This window comes from Buceros rhinoceros, unplaced genomic scaffold (assembly GCF_000710305.1).
Source record: "Buceros rhinoceros silvestris isolate BGI_N320 unplaced genomic scaffold, ASM71030v1 scaffold2943, whole genome shotgun sequence".
Taxonomy (NCBI): domain Eukaryota; kingdom Metazoa; phylum Chordata; class Aves; order Bucerotiformes; family Bucerotidae; genus Buceros; species Buceros rhinoceros.
This window is the reverse complement of record NW_010405236.1, coordinates 8,967-26,422: the sequence shown is the minus strand read 5'-3', so window position 1 is coordinate 26,422 and position 17,456 is coordinate 8,967. Positions and strand designations below refer to the sequence as shown.

Below are 17,456 nucleotides of genomic sequence, written 5' to 3'. Positions count from 1 at the left end.
AAAGAGCAGGAAGTTCTTGAGGTAAGCTGCTGTTCCCAGGATTTTACAAAAATGAGGGCGGTTCTTGTTCTAGTTACAAGGCAACCGGCAGGGATACAGAGATAGTCTTGCTACCTCTGGTCTCCGTAACTGTCTAAGATGTTCTGGAAGAAGTGGTTCACCTGAATATTTTGTCTCTTCCTCTACATTTTTGAAGAGCATGATTGTACTTACTTCAGAATTACCAGCAGGAAATAAGACATTATTCAGCTGCTAGACTCTGATGTTTTGTCATTTCCTATTGGACGGCAAACATCTGAGAACAGTCTTTATCTGTTCCATTAAATTGTGGATTCTTCTTGAACCAATTCATCCAGTGACAATAACACACGGAGCTGGAAATATCTTTCAGAAATAGGAGTGGTCCAGTGCTCAAGGGACATTCTTGCAGCATAACCCATGCTAGGAAGTGGGTTAAGCTGAAAGCAACATTGCTAGCACACAGAGAAAAAAAGAAAATGGGTCAGTACTTTGTTTATTCTTTTACAGACATCATTAAGTTAGCTGTTTAAGAAGGGGTCTGCTGAGTCTTGCATTAAAATCTTGTAGTTTTTAAGGTCTCCTGTATCTGGATTAAAGACAGCCCATCTGTATTCACCTAAATTGTGTTTTTGTTGGGGCGAAGGGCACAAAGCAAACACTTAGCTAACTCCCAGTTAAGGCATTGTAAGGGAACAATACCTGCAACACCTGGGAAGGAGGAATTTGCCACTCTGTGCATCTCTCATATAAAACTCTTTCAACTTCCTAAGCTTGGCCTCTGAATTTTATAATGCATGTTATTCTTTTTCACCTTTTAACTTTGATGGACTCTGCTTTGGGGGGTGGGGGGGTGTGTCTTAAAGATATTACCTGTGGTATGTATTTGTCCTTTATGTGAAGTACATGAGCACTTTATGGTGTCTGTATTTATGTCTGGTCAAAGGCAAGAAGGCTGTTCATCATTTTTGTCAAATTGTGTACCTCAACTGTAACAGCTAGTTTACATGTGACGGTTAAATGCACGTAGAAAAAAACTGCATGAGTGATGTATTGTGAAGGGATAAGAGATTTTTTGCTATGCCCTCGAGTCAGTTCCTTTCAGGCTTCATTTCTACATTTTTCTTGTAGACTGGTTCTGGACTGGTTGTATACCAAAATGCTCAACAGGCTTGATATTAAAAAAATTGAGGTCAACAAAGTTCATACTGAGTTCGGGAAGATTTGTATCAAGCCCTTAGGTCTTTGCTCTCTGTAAGTCTATACAGTTCTTGTTTGTCGGTTAGTTTCTGGTTTTGCCATTTTACTGTCTTCTTTCTCTAGAGAATGAAATATTAATTTCCTTTCTTTGGTGAGCCTTGTAATTTATCAGAATTTAACTTCATCTGTGGTAGGAAAAAAAACGTGCTTTGATGCTGCTTAAAAAGAATTGATGTGCCTCTCCTTTGTCTGTTTCCTAGTCGAGCCTTAGTCTGGCGTTAAATTTTATTGAAGGATGAGCTTGCAGCTTGGAAGGGCTGTCATAATTTTTTTTGTTTGACAGAGAAGCTGCATATTGTCAAAGAGCACAGAAGGCAAGCAGAACATAAATGTCTTTATGTAGGTGGAAAGGGGCTTCCAGTGCTTTTAGTCCTGGATCCTTCTTCGGCAGGAGTGCCAGCTGGTTTCCTGTTTGTAGCGGTCTGGGAGGTGGGTGGCAGTCCTGTTTTTTTATTTTTACAGTATCTGAGAATGGATGGATAGCTCTTGGTCCATACAAACACCTGTTCAAACTTCTTTTGTCATAATTATGATAATATTTACCTGCTCTAATTCTCTCTTTTTGTCATCTCTATTTACTGTCCTTTGTTCACGTTTATGTTCTGCTTCTCTGATTTCCCTTCCCCCTCTCACCCACTTCCTTTTCAGTTTTTCCTTCCCTGCCAAGTCACTCCTCATTTTCATTTTGCATGCTGCCTAGAATACTTTCTCCTGAGTATTTTCTAATTCCCTTTTGATTAGCTTTTTATTTTGTGTAGAAATTGCATATACAGACAAGAATGCTTAGAATTTAGACAACTGTTGGATAGCTTCCTAGCACAATCTAAAGCTTGCATTCAAGGATTTATGTAGGCTGCCAAAAAATTGTCTTTAGGATAATGCACAGAGCGCCGGTGCTCCAAGACACTTTGCTCATGTTAATGGGGTTCTTGAATCAAATGTTGTCCAGGTGAAGTGATAATAACTTCGTGAAGGATATGGCTGCTCTAGTCTGATATTTTTGCCATGTGAAGAGTGAAAAGTGTGTCAATAAATGGATAATTTAATGAGGAGAATCAGTAAGAATAGGATCTCATTTCAGAAGGTTATTGAACTGAAATGGAAAACTTTCTGAATGAAGACCGGTGTAGTGACAGTGCTGCTACCTGCCAGGAGATAATAAAATGCGGTTAAAAAAATACTGCTGTTGTTAAAGAAACTGCAGCACAGCACCATTATTTCGCCTTACAGAAAGGCAAAGATGTGTACATTAGCACCAGAAATAAATGTGTTCGGAAAATACAGAAGTTCTCCACAAAGTGTTTAACATGATTTGGGTGCTCTGAACACTCAGTAAAACCTTCTGTGGAGTGGGAACGCCAGTGAAACCATGCTCTTCCCCCCCAAACAGGTGAGATTTACTTTAACTAAAACTCCTTTTAATTCTTGTTCCTACATGCCGCGTTCTTAGATGCCGAAATTCTTCAGTTTGCATCATTTCCTCACTGTGTACAGTCGTACTAGCAAAAATAGCCTATAGAATATTTTAAGCATGTGCTCTGGAAAATCAAGAGGCTTCAGTAAGAAGACATTGAAATTATTTAGAATGCAAGTAGTTATTGTGATGTTCTTGATCAAGATGGCTATTGGCAGAAGACATCATCTTTTTCTTTATTTATTCAGAGTCTAACTACTATTTAAAAAAAAAAAACCCAAACCAAAAACTGCATATATATATCCTCTCCAGTCTCCATCTATGAATGACAGAATTCCTCCTTCCGTATCTGGTTCCTTCCATCCTGATCCACTCCATGCAAAACTCTGACAGATAGAGCATTTTGCAGTTCTTTGCTTCCTGTAGCAGATTTACAGCCTACGTTCTGGGGAACAGCCCTGCACCCTCAGCCCCTGTGTCTGCCCCAGGAAATCCTGTGAAGCACTTCAACATTTCCTAGGGGTGATGTTAAACCTTGCCTAATCTGCAAATAATATGCAGCAGGAGCTGGTCTACCACAAATGCCAAGGCCTGTATGGACTCGGGCGCAGCAGTCAGCAGTGCACCCATGCGGCAGCGGAGCCCTACCACGATAAGGGCTGGATTGGCAAAGTTGTAGGCACAGGGTTAGGGGAAGTAATTTCCTCCCCCCCCACACCTCTTTTCAGAACCTACAAGACCACATCTGTAGTTCTCTCTCAGGTATAAGAGAGGAAAGCTAAATGTCAGAGATTTAATTTTTGTTCAGTCGATTTAAAAACTTGGTGCCTTAAATCCCGATCTTCTGCTGCTTAGGTTGTATGTGTTTTGTCTAAGTCTGAAATGCATGTTGGATCTGTCTGACATAGTTGACTTCCATCTGTAGCTTTGCTTTCTTTTCCCCAGTCCCCTTATCCAGTGGACTATGAGGATCCCTTTGCAGAGGGACTGCTGCATTTACAAGATTATTTGCTCATCTTCATGGCTGCTGAGGAAGAAGAAAGGGGTTTGTAGGTCTATGGCTGATTGGCAGTTACCCTGCAAAGTTCAGTGCTTCTGTGCTTCCCTGTGATGCTGTACTGACTGTCCCTGGCTGTGACAGCTGGTTCCCGGCAACTCTTTTCCCTTTTTTTGTCCCGTTCTTCAGAGCAGAATAAAATGAAAACTCTCCAGGTGAAGCTGATGGGATTTGCATCTCATCCCTCTTTTCTGGGGACTTTTTAAAAAAGCTGTTATTGTTTTCATATTGCTTAGTGTTAGTAGTATGAGCTGTCATCAGTAGTACGGTCTGGGGGGTTTTCAGTTCGGCTCCCCACACCTGAGGTGAACAGTGCTAGCACGTCCCAGGGCACTCTCAGAAGGAATGTCTTTAGTTCAGGACAACTTTCTGCATTTCAGTCCTTGCAAAAGAGATGCTTATATCTGAAGTAGTTAATAGAGGCTCCGCTTATTGTCTGTGATGTAAACAGTCTCTTCTAGGGCATCATTCAGCTGGTGAGAGGAACTGCATACCTCAGTGGGGAGCATTTGGTGACAGTCACAGGTGCAGACATCTATCTTTGGTCAGGTGTCTTCCCAAAAGAACTTAGGTGTCTGTCCAGTTTGTTGATTTGACTTTTGCGAGCCCTTAAATAGGTCACTGAAAGGGTGATGAAAATGTTCGGGTAAAGGGGAATGTCTTGTAATATGATCTCTCCACGCTTCATTGAGGAAGTATTGAACCATGTAGCAACACTTCTCAGCTAAGACCTTGACTGGCCTTCACCCTAGTCTTAAATGGTGGAGCATATGAATCTAAACTATGATGGCATACCAGAGATGTCTATTGCAAGAAAGCATTTCGGATATATAAAATAGCAGGATTTCTTTTGATACGTATATATATCTAGCAATGCCAGAAATTAACTGGAAACAGGATTTTGTCTATGAAAGAATCGTTGAAATGATCTGTTGCGATACTCAAACTGGTTTCTCGCTATTGAGGGATGGGAAGGGCAAAATACTAGTCTAATTATCTGAATGTTAGAAAAATAGCTAAAAAGGTCTTCTGTGCAATAAATATTTTCTAATTTCAGAATACTTTAGCACCATGAGAAGTACTTTCTTCCCTGCCCCAGACAAATTCTTAATGTTAGGACCTCATTAACCAAAAAATACTTTCTCTTTTTACAGTATATTCACTCATCAGGCATAATTCACAGGGTAAGTTGAAATAGTGGAAATAAAAGATGTTTATGTTTTGATAATGTGAGTGGTGTTTGTCTATAAGCGTGCTCGTAAATATGCCTGAAATACTGTTCATAGTGTCTCAGTCTGATGATACCTTTGGTGTCGTCTTCAATAGGAACAAAAGATGGTGTGGCTACATCAGTGTAAGTTGGGCACTCCAGCTGCACTGAATACAGCTTAGATTGGTATTTCTTAAATTTCTTGGTGCAGCTGGGTTAAGTCCCCACAAGAGCAAATAGTGTCTAAGAGTTTTTTCTGGCTTTTTAAAAAAATTACTGAACTTCTAAAAATAACACAAATGTTGTTTAAACATCATGTTAATGTTCAAAGTTGGGGAGGTATGAAAACACAGAAACTGAAAAAAAGTCCCAAAGTTTAAAGACTGGAAACCTCATTTTTTTCTGACAGAACTTAAGCATCTGGTATTTTTGAATCCTTGCTGTGCCTAAAGTCCACATATAATCACTTTTGCACTTGAAGGAGTTCTGAATGATGTCCGCATGGTACCAAGCAGCATAACTTCTCCCAAAACTGCATCAGAACTGTAGAAACAGGCTGTTTGTAATGAAATAATATCATAGAAAACACCATAGAAAGTGCACGTTCTGTAGTAGCTTTCAGCTGGACATGGAAACTATACAAACTGCCAAAACAGTGTAATAATTTTATATTTTTATGTCTGCAGCTGCTGTGAGTATGACTTTTTCTAAGCTCTCTTTTGAGCTTCATGGTTTCATTGTAGTTCTTTGCACCAATTTGCTTCTCTCCAAGGCTCTTCTGATCTTAAAACTTCTTCATATAAAACAGGTGGATGATTATTAAAATGTTTAGAGAGAAGAGTCTTCTAAATGCCTTGTGCTAAAGTGTGTCAAACAAAGGTTTGAAAAAAATGAAGGAAAGTTTATTTCTGATTTTTTTCTTTCGAACTGTGAATGTCTAAGAGTCACTGATGTTGCGAAATCTTCTTAGTCATTGCCACTACTCTTCCCTTTGCTGCTAAACTCAGAAGTACAACTTCTGAAGATCTTTAAAAGTCTCTACATTAGCTAAAGTGGTTTAAGGGCATTTTTTTTTCTATGTTGCAGTCTCCATTCAGTTAACTTGGTTAGGAAATTGATATTCCCACTAGAAGATAGCATAGGCTTTTATGTTAGGACTTTTTTGATTCATTCAGTACTCCTTTTAAGTCTGTCAGGGTATGGAACCTTTTTAAAGTCTGTTTTGATAGGCGATATGTGCAGTCCAGAAATGGTGGTGTTATTATTAAATGCAAATTTATGTCCCAACCCCACTCACAGTAAGATGAGCGAGTTCCTTCACTGGCAAGTATTTTCCTGACTTCTAGCAGAAAAGTCGTCTATTTATCTGGGGGGGGGAAATACATTGGAAAAAAGTGAAACATATCAAGTTTGTGTCATTGTTTCTGTTATTTGTTACATTTAATTGTCTAATTTAGATTTATAACATCATTTCACCTGTTGCTGTTCTAAGTAGTGTAAAAACCGTTAAACCTAAATAAAAGAAAGAAAGTGTACTGTATCACACTTGCTCTAAAATAAGTAAATAAGATCTGTTTCAAACCTGATTACAGGATCTAAAACCTGGAAACTTGGCAGTAAATGAAGACTGTGAATTGAAGGTAGGATATGTTTATTTGAAAACAGTCAGTTGTATTAGAAATACACTATGGAAGACAATGGGTGTGGCAGCTGTAAACATGCTGGTTGGTTTCAGTGATGGGCCAGGCTTTCAGCCCACAGGTTTTGAGGAGTCATGGAGACATAGGGGAATGCTGGAAAATGAAAGGGAACAGGATGAGATGGGCAGTGGTAACAATCTTGAAAAAAATTACAGGCGACTGCTCCTTACAAGCATTTTACCATTTGTCTGACTTCAGTCACCGTAAGATTGATTAAATACTTGTTTTGTTTAAGAAATAAAGCACTGTATAGTAAGAAGCTATTCACCTCCTATTTGTGTGTCCTTGAATGACATGAATGTGCATTTCACACGAATGCCAGAGGCGGTGATCAATTCCTGAGATCATTCTAGAGTCAAGCACAAGAAATAGTTGTGCCTCAAGCTGGAAGCATTGCCCAGGATGTCCCAGCTGAAAACATCCAGTCCCAATAGCAAATTTGCGATTAGGATATACTGGTTGTCAAAAGGCAACAGAAAGCTAACTATAATATGTTGAGAAGCGTGCATAAAAAATATCAAGGCAAGGATTGCACTGGAGGAGGTGAACTGATTTACCCTGTGTGTGTGTGTGTGTGTGTGTGTGTTCGGGTGCCGTGGGCAGAAAGTGATCCTGCTCTGAGAGCTCGCTTTCAAAGTCAGTTTAGGTGGGCACAGGACCACACTGCCAGGGATAGTCCAACCCTTTTCCCCCATGTCTGTGCACTCAGCAGCTTCCCTTGCATCGGCTCCGGTGGCCATGAGGCTGTAGGCCAGTTGGAACACTTCCTTGAATTGGTAATTATTGATTGGCAATCAGTTTTATTTTACACAATGAGCCTTCTGGCTCCCTCCTCTGATGCTTTGAACTGCTACATGGGAATCAGAAAAGTGACAGTGAAGGGTGCTTGAGGGGAAATTGCTGCCCTTTCTTCAGTCTCAAAGCTACAAGTTATTTTTGTTACGGTTACTGAAGCAAGTTAGGAAAATTAAGTTTGCTGAATAGAAGGGGAGCTTATCCTTGAGGAGCTGAGGGGCATTTGCTCTCTCTTTCACAATTCCTGCATTATAAAAAGGATTTTCAAACTTGCGCTGTAAATTGCTTTGGAAGTTCCAGCTGAGCAGTTCGAGATTGGAATATGAGAATAGTTTCTTGTGATGATTGTTGTTGAAGTGTTAACCTTGAGGAGCTGAGGGGCATTTGCTCTCTCTTTCACAATTCCTGCATTATAAAAAGGATTTTCAAACTTGCGCTGTAAATTGCTTTGGAAGTTCCAGCTGAGCAGTTCGAGATTGGAATAATGAGAATATTTCTTGTGATGATTGTTGTTGAAGTGTTAATATTAAGTACTAACAGGATACACTTTCTCCTGAGCTAATGAATATGTAAGTGAAAAGAAATCCTGTAGTTAATACGTAACACACAAAAATTCTCACTGTCATTTTCGACTTTTGCAAAAACACAAACCCAAATTGTATTACAGCTGTTTCCAGCTCCAAATGTCACAAGCCTTAGTATGGAAAATGCCTAAAAAGCTGTGACAGAATAGATGGTGCCACTTGTGACTCTTAACCGGTTACATAAAGCTTGCTTTTTATTTCCACCCCCTCTACCATCTTACTGGGAGAACGTAATGTGTGCTGTATATGTAGAATAAATGTGAAAGCTCTACATAAACATGTATTTTGTTATTGCAAGTGTTTTTAGTCCAGTAAATCTTCAGTACCCAAAGAACTGGCTGTAATCAAGAGCATTTTATTGGTAAGAATAAAAATCTCTCCCTTTGCATCCTATTCCTGTTTTTAAATTGGTAGGTAATCAGCAGTTATGGGGAAAACATGGAAATGATGTTTCCAGTATGGCAATAAAGATAAGCCACAACATTTTACACTCTTGATCTATAAATGAAAATGTAATTTTCTTTTCTGTTAGTGCCAGAGAATGATGAAATTATCCTGAAATATTAGAAAATGTTTGCCAGGGAATGATGAAACTGTGCTGAAATATTTTAAAATGTTTAATTACAGAGAGCCTTACAAAAACATCACTCTTGGTAAAATAATGCACAGGTGCTCCTCCTGAAAACTTCTGCCCTGTCAATATATATTTGAAGCCTAATGTACATGGAAACTAGTTGCTGTTCACACAAAAATACGTATTCAACTGTCTGTGGATGATAATGATTTATTGTTAATAGACTTTAGTTAGCCGAGACCCGTGCCTCTTGTTAGAAGCATAAACTTCCTGATAAATACAAACTGATTCTCATTCCAGGAGTGGAGTTTTCTTGCTGTTGGCCCCATCTTTTGGCACCATCTTGTGATGGTCTATGCAGGTGGGCCTTATATTTGTAGAAGTGGACAAAAGCCCCTAACTTTCACTTGTAATCTTGCTGTTGTACACATTGCTATATCTAGAGATAAATATCTGAGAGTCTTGGAAATAAGCTGAACTGTGCATAATCCTTTAAAAAAATTGCACTGACCTTGCATTCCTTAAGCGGGTTTTTCTGTAGTTGATGTAGCAGGTTGGAGAAAACTCAGTGGGACTAAATAACAGTAATTCCCTACTCTTGTTGCAGATTTCAATGTAACCTGGAGGAAGCCTTTCCTTGTACGAGTTACTCATAAAACAGAAATAATGATACCACCTTACTTCAGAGTGTTACTGGAACATACTCTTGAATTATTGTGCCACCTGGGATATGAGAGCAAGGGATACTATCTGTGATGGGTGCTGTTCTTTCAGGCCTAACATGATATGATGGTGATTCTATGGTCAGGGAATTTTTTGTATTGAATGTTACCAGTATCTTTTTAATTAATAATTGAAGATTTTTTTTCTTTACTGGTTTTACAGCTTTTTGTGTTGCTATAGCAGTATCTAACTTGGAAAAAAAAATTATAAAGCTCCTTGCTACTTCTGTCTTGATTTTTAAAATGAGAACAAGACACTTCAGTGAGAAAAAGATGCAAAATAAACCAGTCTCTGCAGATTACTTCAATTCTTTTATTTTCCACATTGGTAAAGTGTGCGTGAAACAGATAACTAGCTGTCTGATTAGGATGTTCTTTGTGCTTCCACTACAGATTCTGGATTTTGGATTGGCGAGGCATACGGATAGCGAGATGACCGGTTACGTGGTTACAAGGTGGTACAGAGCCCCAGAGGTCATACTTAACTGGATGCATTATACGCAGACAGGTCAGCATCTTTTCAGAAAAGTCCTAGCAGAGCTAAAGCATTCACTGAATCAGGGAATATATAAGCAAGTCCTTGTTTCTGAAGTTAATGAGAAACTGGAGGTGGAAATAGCCATGTAATTATGCAAAACTTCCTTATTTATAAATTGCAGGTAATAGTTTGGTGGTTGAGAGTTTGGGGGCTTTTTTGTATATTTTCTGAGAGTAACAGAAAGTTTCAAGGCGGTTGGGAAAAAGTCATTTAAGTGAATACGGATGTGACAGTCTGGTCTATGTTCTTGTGTTTTACACTGACTCATCTTCCTACAAAGATGTGCTGACTGTAACGCAAACAGGCACGGTTAAACAACAGAAGGAGGGAATAGGATAACTATGGAAGTTTTTGAAAGCATTGAAAATTTACTTCCCACAGGCATCTGCCTGTTACTGAGAAAATGATTCTGCATGTTATCAGATTTTATCCAGTTTGTTGATTAGAAAGGCCGGTAGTTCTACCCATACTGTTCATCATACTTGGCAAGGAACTCATTTATTTTGTAACACGCTGTAAAGGTAAATTCTACACTTCTTTAACATATGTTTTAAATTAAACTTCATGTACATTTAAATGGACAAGTATTCAGCAATTTAATGTGACTATTGATCTTTTTTTCAGTTGACATCTGGTCTGTGGGTTGTATAATGGCTGAGATGATAACAGGGAGGCCTCTGTTCAAAGGAAATGACCGTATCCTTCAGTGAATTTATGGCACTAATGTAGGCAAGTGACAGGAGGTTCCTATGTGATATAGAAGATCTGTTCAAAAAAATGATGAGCATAAATCGAAATTAATAGTAAAATGGGCTGCACCTTTCTCATTAATTAATTGATATCTGTACCACTTTTGCACATCTACCAATTAAAATTGTATTACTGAACTTCCCTGAGGAAGAGAATCATGTCTCAAATCATCAGGTAACAGGTTCTGTGATGGTAGAAAAGGTGTGTTTTGATTTTTGTAGTAATAGATTCCACAATTCCAGAACATACAACAGAATCTTCTGTGCAGTGTACAGACTTAGGTGCATGTACTAGTCCATTCCATGTTTCTTGAGATTTTTACAAAAAAATGTAAGTAACATCTCATAAAATATTTTAGATTTATAGAAAACATCTAGTCCTTTCATATTTTATTTCAGATGCTTACAGTGTCTTTGCCTTTTGCAAGCAAAATGGAGAACTTTTTTTCTCATCTTTTGTAAATAAATCTTCTATTCATTCGTTTCATTGTGATTTTTGCTTTATTCTCCAATAGCGAAGAAATGCAGAATTTCTGCAGGGTGCTTAGTTTTCTTATGGTGAAAGACTTTGTTCCTTATTTCTGGTATCAGATCTGGACCAACTCACGGAAATAATGAAAATAACAGGTACACCAACTCAAGATTTTGTTCAAAAACTGCACAGTCAAGATGTGAGTATTCTGCTTTGTATTCTGATTTTTGGTTTTACATGTCTTAATTTTACTTAAGTCATGCTCATTTCTTAGACAGGCTGAGCTAAAATGTATTGACTACTGAAATGACCCTGATGGTACATCTTTGCCTTAAAGTGTATTGCACCCAAAAGTGTATAGCTACTGGAGATTAAGAGTGGGACTGAGAATTATCTGAACACTTGACAAATTAAATACTTCAAAGCTTCTAGTGTGTGTCATATAAACAGCTGAGCTGATGGATTACTATGTTTATTGGCAATGTACTGAGAAAATTAACCTATTCGGAAAATCCAGTTGTTTGCAGATGTCTCTGACTTTGTCTTTCCTGTTCTTAACATGGATGTCCTAGAATCCTTAAGCCCATGCTATAAGGAACCTAAAATTGTTCATTAGACTAACTATGCAATTTCAATACTGATGAATTACTGTGTAGGGTTCACTTCCAGAGATTCCCATTCACTCACTATGACATTTTTTCCAATTATTCATCCATATTTATTCTGATTAATATGTTAAATAGGGAGGACTAATAACGCTTTACCTTATCATTTCATAATCTCAGTTCTAAGGCTGGATTTTTTTTTTTATTAAAAAAGTACCTTTCAACAAGAAGTTTACTATAATCAGGGTTTATGACCCCCCAAAAAAAATTCATTTGCACAATGTGCTATCAATGCCTTGTTGAGTTACCTATTAAACATATAGTTAATGTTGTCACATTACAAAGGAGGCAAAAGTCTAATTTAATATCCATGTTTCTTTTAAGGCAAAAAACTACATCAAAAGCCTCCCGAAAGTCCAGAAAAAAGATTTTGCATCCGTCTTGAAGTATGCGAATCCTTTGGGTAAGATAGTTTGTGTGTATGTGTACAATTTGTCTTGTTTTGTGCTTGCGTTGGAGGCAGCAGCAGTTCCAGTCATGTGATAGGTTATGTGATGGTTCTCGTGCTTTTCTGTCTCTTGCTTTCCATAATTCATAACTTTGTAGTGGCTGAACTTTGTCACGTTTAGACCCTGCCAGGAATCAGACGTTTCTTTGAAGCATCAAAAAAAGAAGTATTTTGTGGTTTAGGCTTCAGTCCAGCATCTGCTTATTAGTTTTACTGGAGCATCTTTCTCAAGTGTCCTGGGAGACTAAATATATGTAATAAAATTTTCTCTGTATTATATTTGAAATATGCTGAAAGCTCAATCTGATCTACAATAAAAATGCAAGCAAATAGAAAGCTGGCATTTTAGTCATGGAATTAATACATCCTGAGAAACATCTGTGCATTCCTGAGAAGCACTGGCTTGGATTTGACAGATACAAACAGCCAGACGAGCATACCGAGTGTGCAAAACTGTGACATGACCCGAGGCAGCCAGAGCTCTGAGATGGCTCTGCACAAACCTTATCACTTCCCCAATGACCTGAACACTCACAAAGCCAGCTTTATTAGAATATAAATGAGGATCTTCTCAATTTAAGAAATTTAAATTTCATGTTTAGATACAGTAGAAATAAATGTGATTAGTAAGCAGCTCTTACCTTAACTGCATGGTTAGCTCACTGAACTTCTCAGCTACAGATTTCCTACACATTTCCATTTAGTTTTTAGGATGTTTCTTCCTATTACCTCTGTGGCCACCTGCCTGCTCCTTACATAGAGAACAACTGCTCGTGGTCTGGGAGGGAAGGTTGGAGAGAATCCATAATGCGATTGAGCAGGAGTTGCAGCATCCTGTGCCAGGCTGCTGCCTCTCCTTCCTTTCAGCTGCTCCATCCAACCTAGGAATGTTCTTTCAGGATAGAAAAACAGAATAAACAAATCATTAATCATATCTATTTACACTAGCCCGTTTTGACAGTCTAACAGTGGACCTGATCCAAAACTCACTGGAGACGAACATACAAGATTTTCATGTTTTGTTTTCGCTGAGGTCAAAAACGCACAGTTGATAAAGTCAGTGCTGACATGCTGAGCATGGACAACTGACTTGTCTTGGGGAACTTCAAGGTGTACTTGGGCTTGTATTTGGTCACATACAGAGCAACTCTCATTAGCTCTACACCCACCTGTTCATTCTGCTGCTATCAAGTTGTATGTTATGCACCACATACATAACTGTTAGAATCGCAACATAGTGGCAATGGTGAAGGCCACCTGGAAAAGCCCCAGGTGCAGTGGTCCTGGAGCCAGAAGCTGAGAAATCATGAGCTGAGGTGATGCGGCTACATTGCATACAGAAGCAAGGAAGAACCTCTGCATTGCAGCTGGCTTTGTACACATCCCAGTTTGCTCACAACGCTATTCTGTCATGTAGATGGGCCCCCACTGCCCATAGAATGAAAACCAAATGATTCTGCTTTATAACTGGGTATTTATTTGAAATATCCCCAAGGCAATGTTATTACTGTGTGCAAGCTGGAATCAGTGATGTGATTTGAATACACTGTTTGTTTTCTGTGCAATAGCTGTAAACCTTTTGGAGAAGATGCTGGTGCTGGATGCAGAGAAGCGAATCACAGCAGCTGAGGCTTTGTTGCACCCTTACTTTGAACCAATTCACGATCCTGAGGAAGAAATTGAAGCTGAGAAGTATGATGACACATTTGACAACATGGATCTTCCGCTAGATGAGTGGAAGTGTGAGTTTAGTTTTGTGATGTTTTCAAAAATAAGCAGATAAAAATAGGAATATTCCTCTTTACAAATTATCTTCTCTGCTTTCGATGGAATGGAGTAAATAGACAGCATTGAGATAGAGAAATGCTATTGATAAACCCAGTGTTCTTCTCATCGAGTCCTTCTGGAACAATTCCCAAAGGTTTCTTTGCCCCCTAAGAGAGGCTCTACTTCTTCATGTGTCTGTCCTCCCATCTTCAGCAACATAGGAAAGAAACCTTTTCTGTTACATGTTCCTTCCAGTGGATAGGACAGACAGATTGCTCAGCTGTTGGCTCTATAGGACTGCAGCAGTTGCTGGCCTTAAGGTAGGTTCTCTCAGGGTGAGAAAACATATCTACCTGAGCAGAAATTTAAGTCTGAATCTAACATCAGAAGTTTGTATTTTGGCTTTTCAGTGAGGACTTGACTTTTAAAGCTGATTTGCTCATTAACTCTTTCTGCCCACTGTCCTGTAAAGTCAATGCTCTCATCCCTTTGAAAGCACCTGTAACATACCGGTATTGGGCTACTTTTTCAAATCTGAAATGATGAAAAAATCATCCTTGATCCCTTTACTTTTTGTACTCTTTCTCTCTTTTTTGCCTGAAGAGGTCTCTCTCTTCCTGACCTAGATCAGAGCCCAACCATACTGGTGGTTGCACCTTGCTCGTGTCTGTGCAGCTTATTTTCTGATCAGTGCAGCAACACCATGTTTATTTTGTTGTTTTTCAGGTATTACATATAAAGAGATACTGAACTTCAAGCCATCGCAGACACTGGAGTCAAAGGAGACAGCGGTCTAATTGTATGACTCGGTCTTTTCAGAACTTGGAAGAAAGCAGGGAAGTTGTAAATGTTTGTGACATTTCAGGTGTATAAAACTTTTATAAATAAACTGGATGTAATCTATTTCATCTGCACTGTAAGAAAGAACAATGTCTTTTACTTGGCATATGGAAGTTGGTGTCTTTGGGAGCAACGTCTCAAAACTATTCAGAAACTTATTCCTGCCTAGAACTTCTTCCTTCTGCACAAAAGGATTCAGACTGCAATAATGTGGTGCCAGCCTCAAAAGAGGAGGCAGAATTAATTCTTCAACTTGGAGATCAGAAGAGTACAAGTTACTGCTCCAAGCAAGGTGAGACATAGAGAATGTCAGAACATGACTGTTCTCCGAGGCCACTGAACTATCTTGAATGCAAGAAGTATTCATGTGACTTCCTCTGGAATATTTCACCTTGGTAAAGATGCTTGGCGAGGCTAATCAGCTTCTGCTACCTCAGCTAGTTTAACAGGTAGTGGAGACACAGCCTGAATGAATGCCTATGTCCTCTGTCACAGAATCACAGAATCGCTTTGGTTGGAAGAGACCTTTAAGATCATTGAGTCCAACTGTTCACCCGGCACTGCCAGGGTCCCTAAACCATGTACTTCAGCGCCACATCTACATGTCTTTTAAATACTTCCAGGGATGGGGACTCCACCACCTCCTTAGGCTGCCTGTTCCAATGCTTTACCTTTCTGTAAAGAAATTTTTCTGAAGATCCAACCTAAATCTCCCCTGGCACAACTTGAGGCAGTTTCCTCTTGTCCTGTTGCTTGTTACTTGGGAAAAGAGACCGATGTCCACCTCGCTACAACCTCCTTTCCAGGTAGTTGTAGAGAGTGATAAAGTCTCCCTTCAGCCACCTTTCCTCCAGGCTAAACAACCCCAGTTCCCTCAGCCACTCCTCATAAGACTTGTTCTCTAAACCCTTCACCAGCTTCACTGCCTTTCTCTGGACACATTCCAGCACCTCAATGTCCTTCTTGAAGTGAGTGGCCCAAAACTGGACACAGTACTCAAGGTGTGGCCTCACCAGTGTATGTGGGGGACAATCACCCCCCTACTCCTGCTGTCCACACTATTTCTGATACAAGCCAAGATGCCGTTGGCCTTCTTGGCCACCTGGGCACACTGCTGGCTCATATTCAGCTGGCTGTCAACCAACACACCCAGATCCTTTTTTGCTGAGCAGCTCTCCGGCCACTCTTCCCCAGCCCCTAGCTTTGCAGAGGGTTGTTGTGGCCCACGTGCAGGATCCAGCACTTGGCCTTGTTGAACCTCATGCTGTTGGCCTTGGCCCATCCATCAAGCCTGTCCTATGTGAGTGGAGGAGAGCCTGAGCTCAAGCCAGTTCTGACAGATCTGGGCAAGGGGCAAGAGGCAAGAAGTGGAGAAGTGTCGATGTCCTGGGTTTTATCCAAAGTAACCAGCATAGCAGGACAAGATTTCACAAATGCAGTAGGTGAACAGTCACTGAATAAACAATCACTGTCAAGGAGTACAGTGTTTTCCTCTAAATACAGGGCAGTCTTCTTATATAATAGACTAGATCCTTGATCCCTAGATCAAGGATTTCCAGGGAGAAATTCTTAAGACTTCCTAAAATTTTGTAAGCTGTCTAGCATCTCTGTATTGAAATGATCACTGAGAAAGTACATCGTCTTGGAGGACATACTGGTTATAGAACCAGCAGTGCTGATTTTAGAAATAATTAGGATAAAAATGCTACACTGCAGCTGTTCATTAGGAATACCTGTTCTGATCACAGTGTACAGAGGTGTTGCCAGGTGCAGAATAACAACCATTCCTTTTTTTAACTTTTGAACTCATCTTACTTGGAAAAATCCTCAGACTTTCTGTTGAGAGGTGCCTTGCCAGAAGGAGTCAGCTTGCTCATGGGATAGATTGATTAGACTCTTTGTAAGGTCCTCTTACTGTATTTTCCTAGGTGCTTAGTTCGTAATAATCTCTCAGAGTTGGGAAAAAGAATTTGGCAAACCTTTGGTGAAGAGTTTCTTTGTGAGGTTGCTTGTCCTGGTTAAAGATAATGTCTTTACTATTGACTGTCTGGATATGGATTATTCCCAATGCAATACGCTGTTGAATGTGGCAACTAAGTGAAACAGTTGTGAAGGAAGACATTTGATCTTACCAGGTAGTAACTGGAAAAGAAGTAAGAAATTATTTGGTTTTTTTGCTTTAATAACCAAGTTAAACCAGAAGTTTAATCAAGGCACAGTTTGTTTCTTTCAATGAATGTTTAAGTTAAGTACCTGTAAATATTAGCATTTGTTTAAAAGTTATTTGTGATGAGCATTGATTAGCTGAGAGGGGCATCTAGAGAGACTAGGTGGTAACAGAAACTTTGCATTATTGATGTATTTGACAAGTCATTAAAACCTACAGTTTCAGGAATGCATTTAAAAAAAAGCAGAGAATATAATTTTTAAACAGAACATTTTTCCACACTGCAGGTCACTGAGGAAGGCACACTTAGGAGTGATACCCCGTTTTGTACTGTTGACTTTCTGCTTGGACTACACTTTCAGATTAAATAGGGACTTTGTTCTTTACTGAGCAGAAGTTTTTTCTTAGGATCCTGCTCTGTGTTTCTCTTAAAAGTCACAGGAGAAAACCACCTATTGGAATTTGTGGGCTTGATA

General features: G+C 39.3%; 1 protein-coding gene across 1 annotated transcript in view; it reads left to right on the top strand.

The window, feature by feature from the left end:
* Positions 1–14,770, top strand: part of MAPK12 (mitogen-activated protein kinase 12) — a gene marked incomplete at its 5' end in the record, with an annotated part of 34,584 nt that extends 19,814 nt beyond the window's left edge. Inside the window, 8 exons of the mRNA XM_010133639.1 lie at positions 4,904–4,933; positions 6,552–6,599; positions 9,728–9,842; positions 10,497–10,568; positions 11,213–11,292; positions 12,083–12,161; positions 13,775–13,948; positions 14,700–14,770. Of these exons, the coding sequence (XP_010131941.1) occupies positions 4,904–4,933; positions 6,552–6,599; positions 9,728–9,842; positions 10,497–10,568; positions 11,213–11,292; positions 12,083–12,161; positions 13,775–13,948; positions 14,700–14,770 (669 nt within the window). The remainder of the gene's footprint in view (positions 1–4,903; positions 4,934–6,551; positions 6,600–9,727; positions 9,843–10,496; positions 10,569–11,212; positions 11,293–12,082; positions 12,162–13,774; positions 13,949–14,699) is intronic.
* Positions 14,771–17,456: the final 2,686 nt, after the last annotated feature.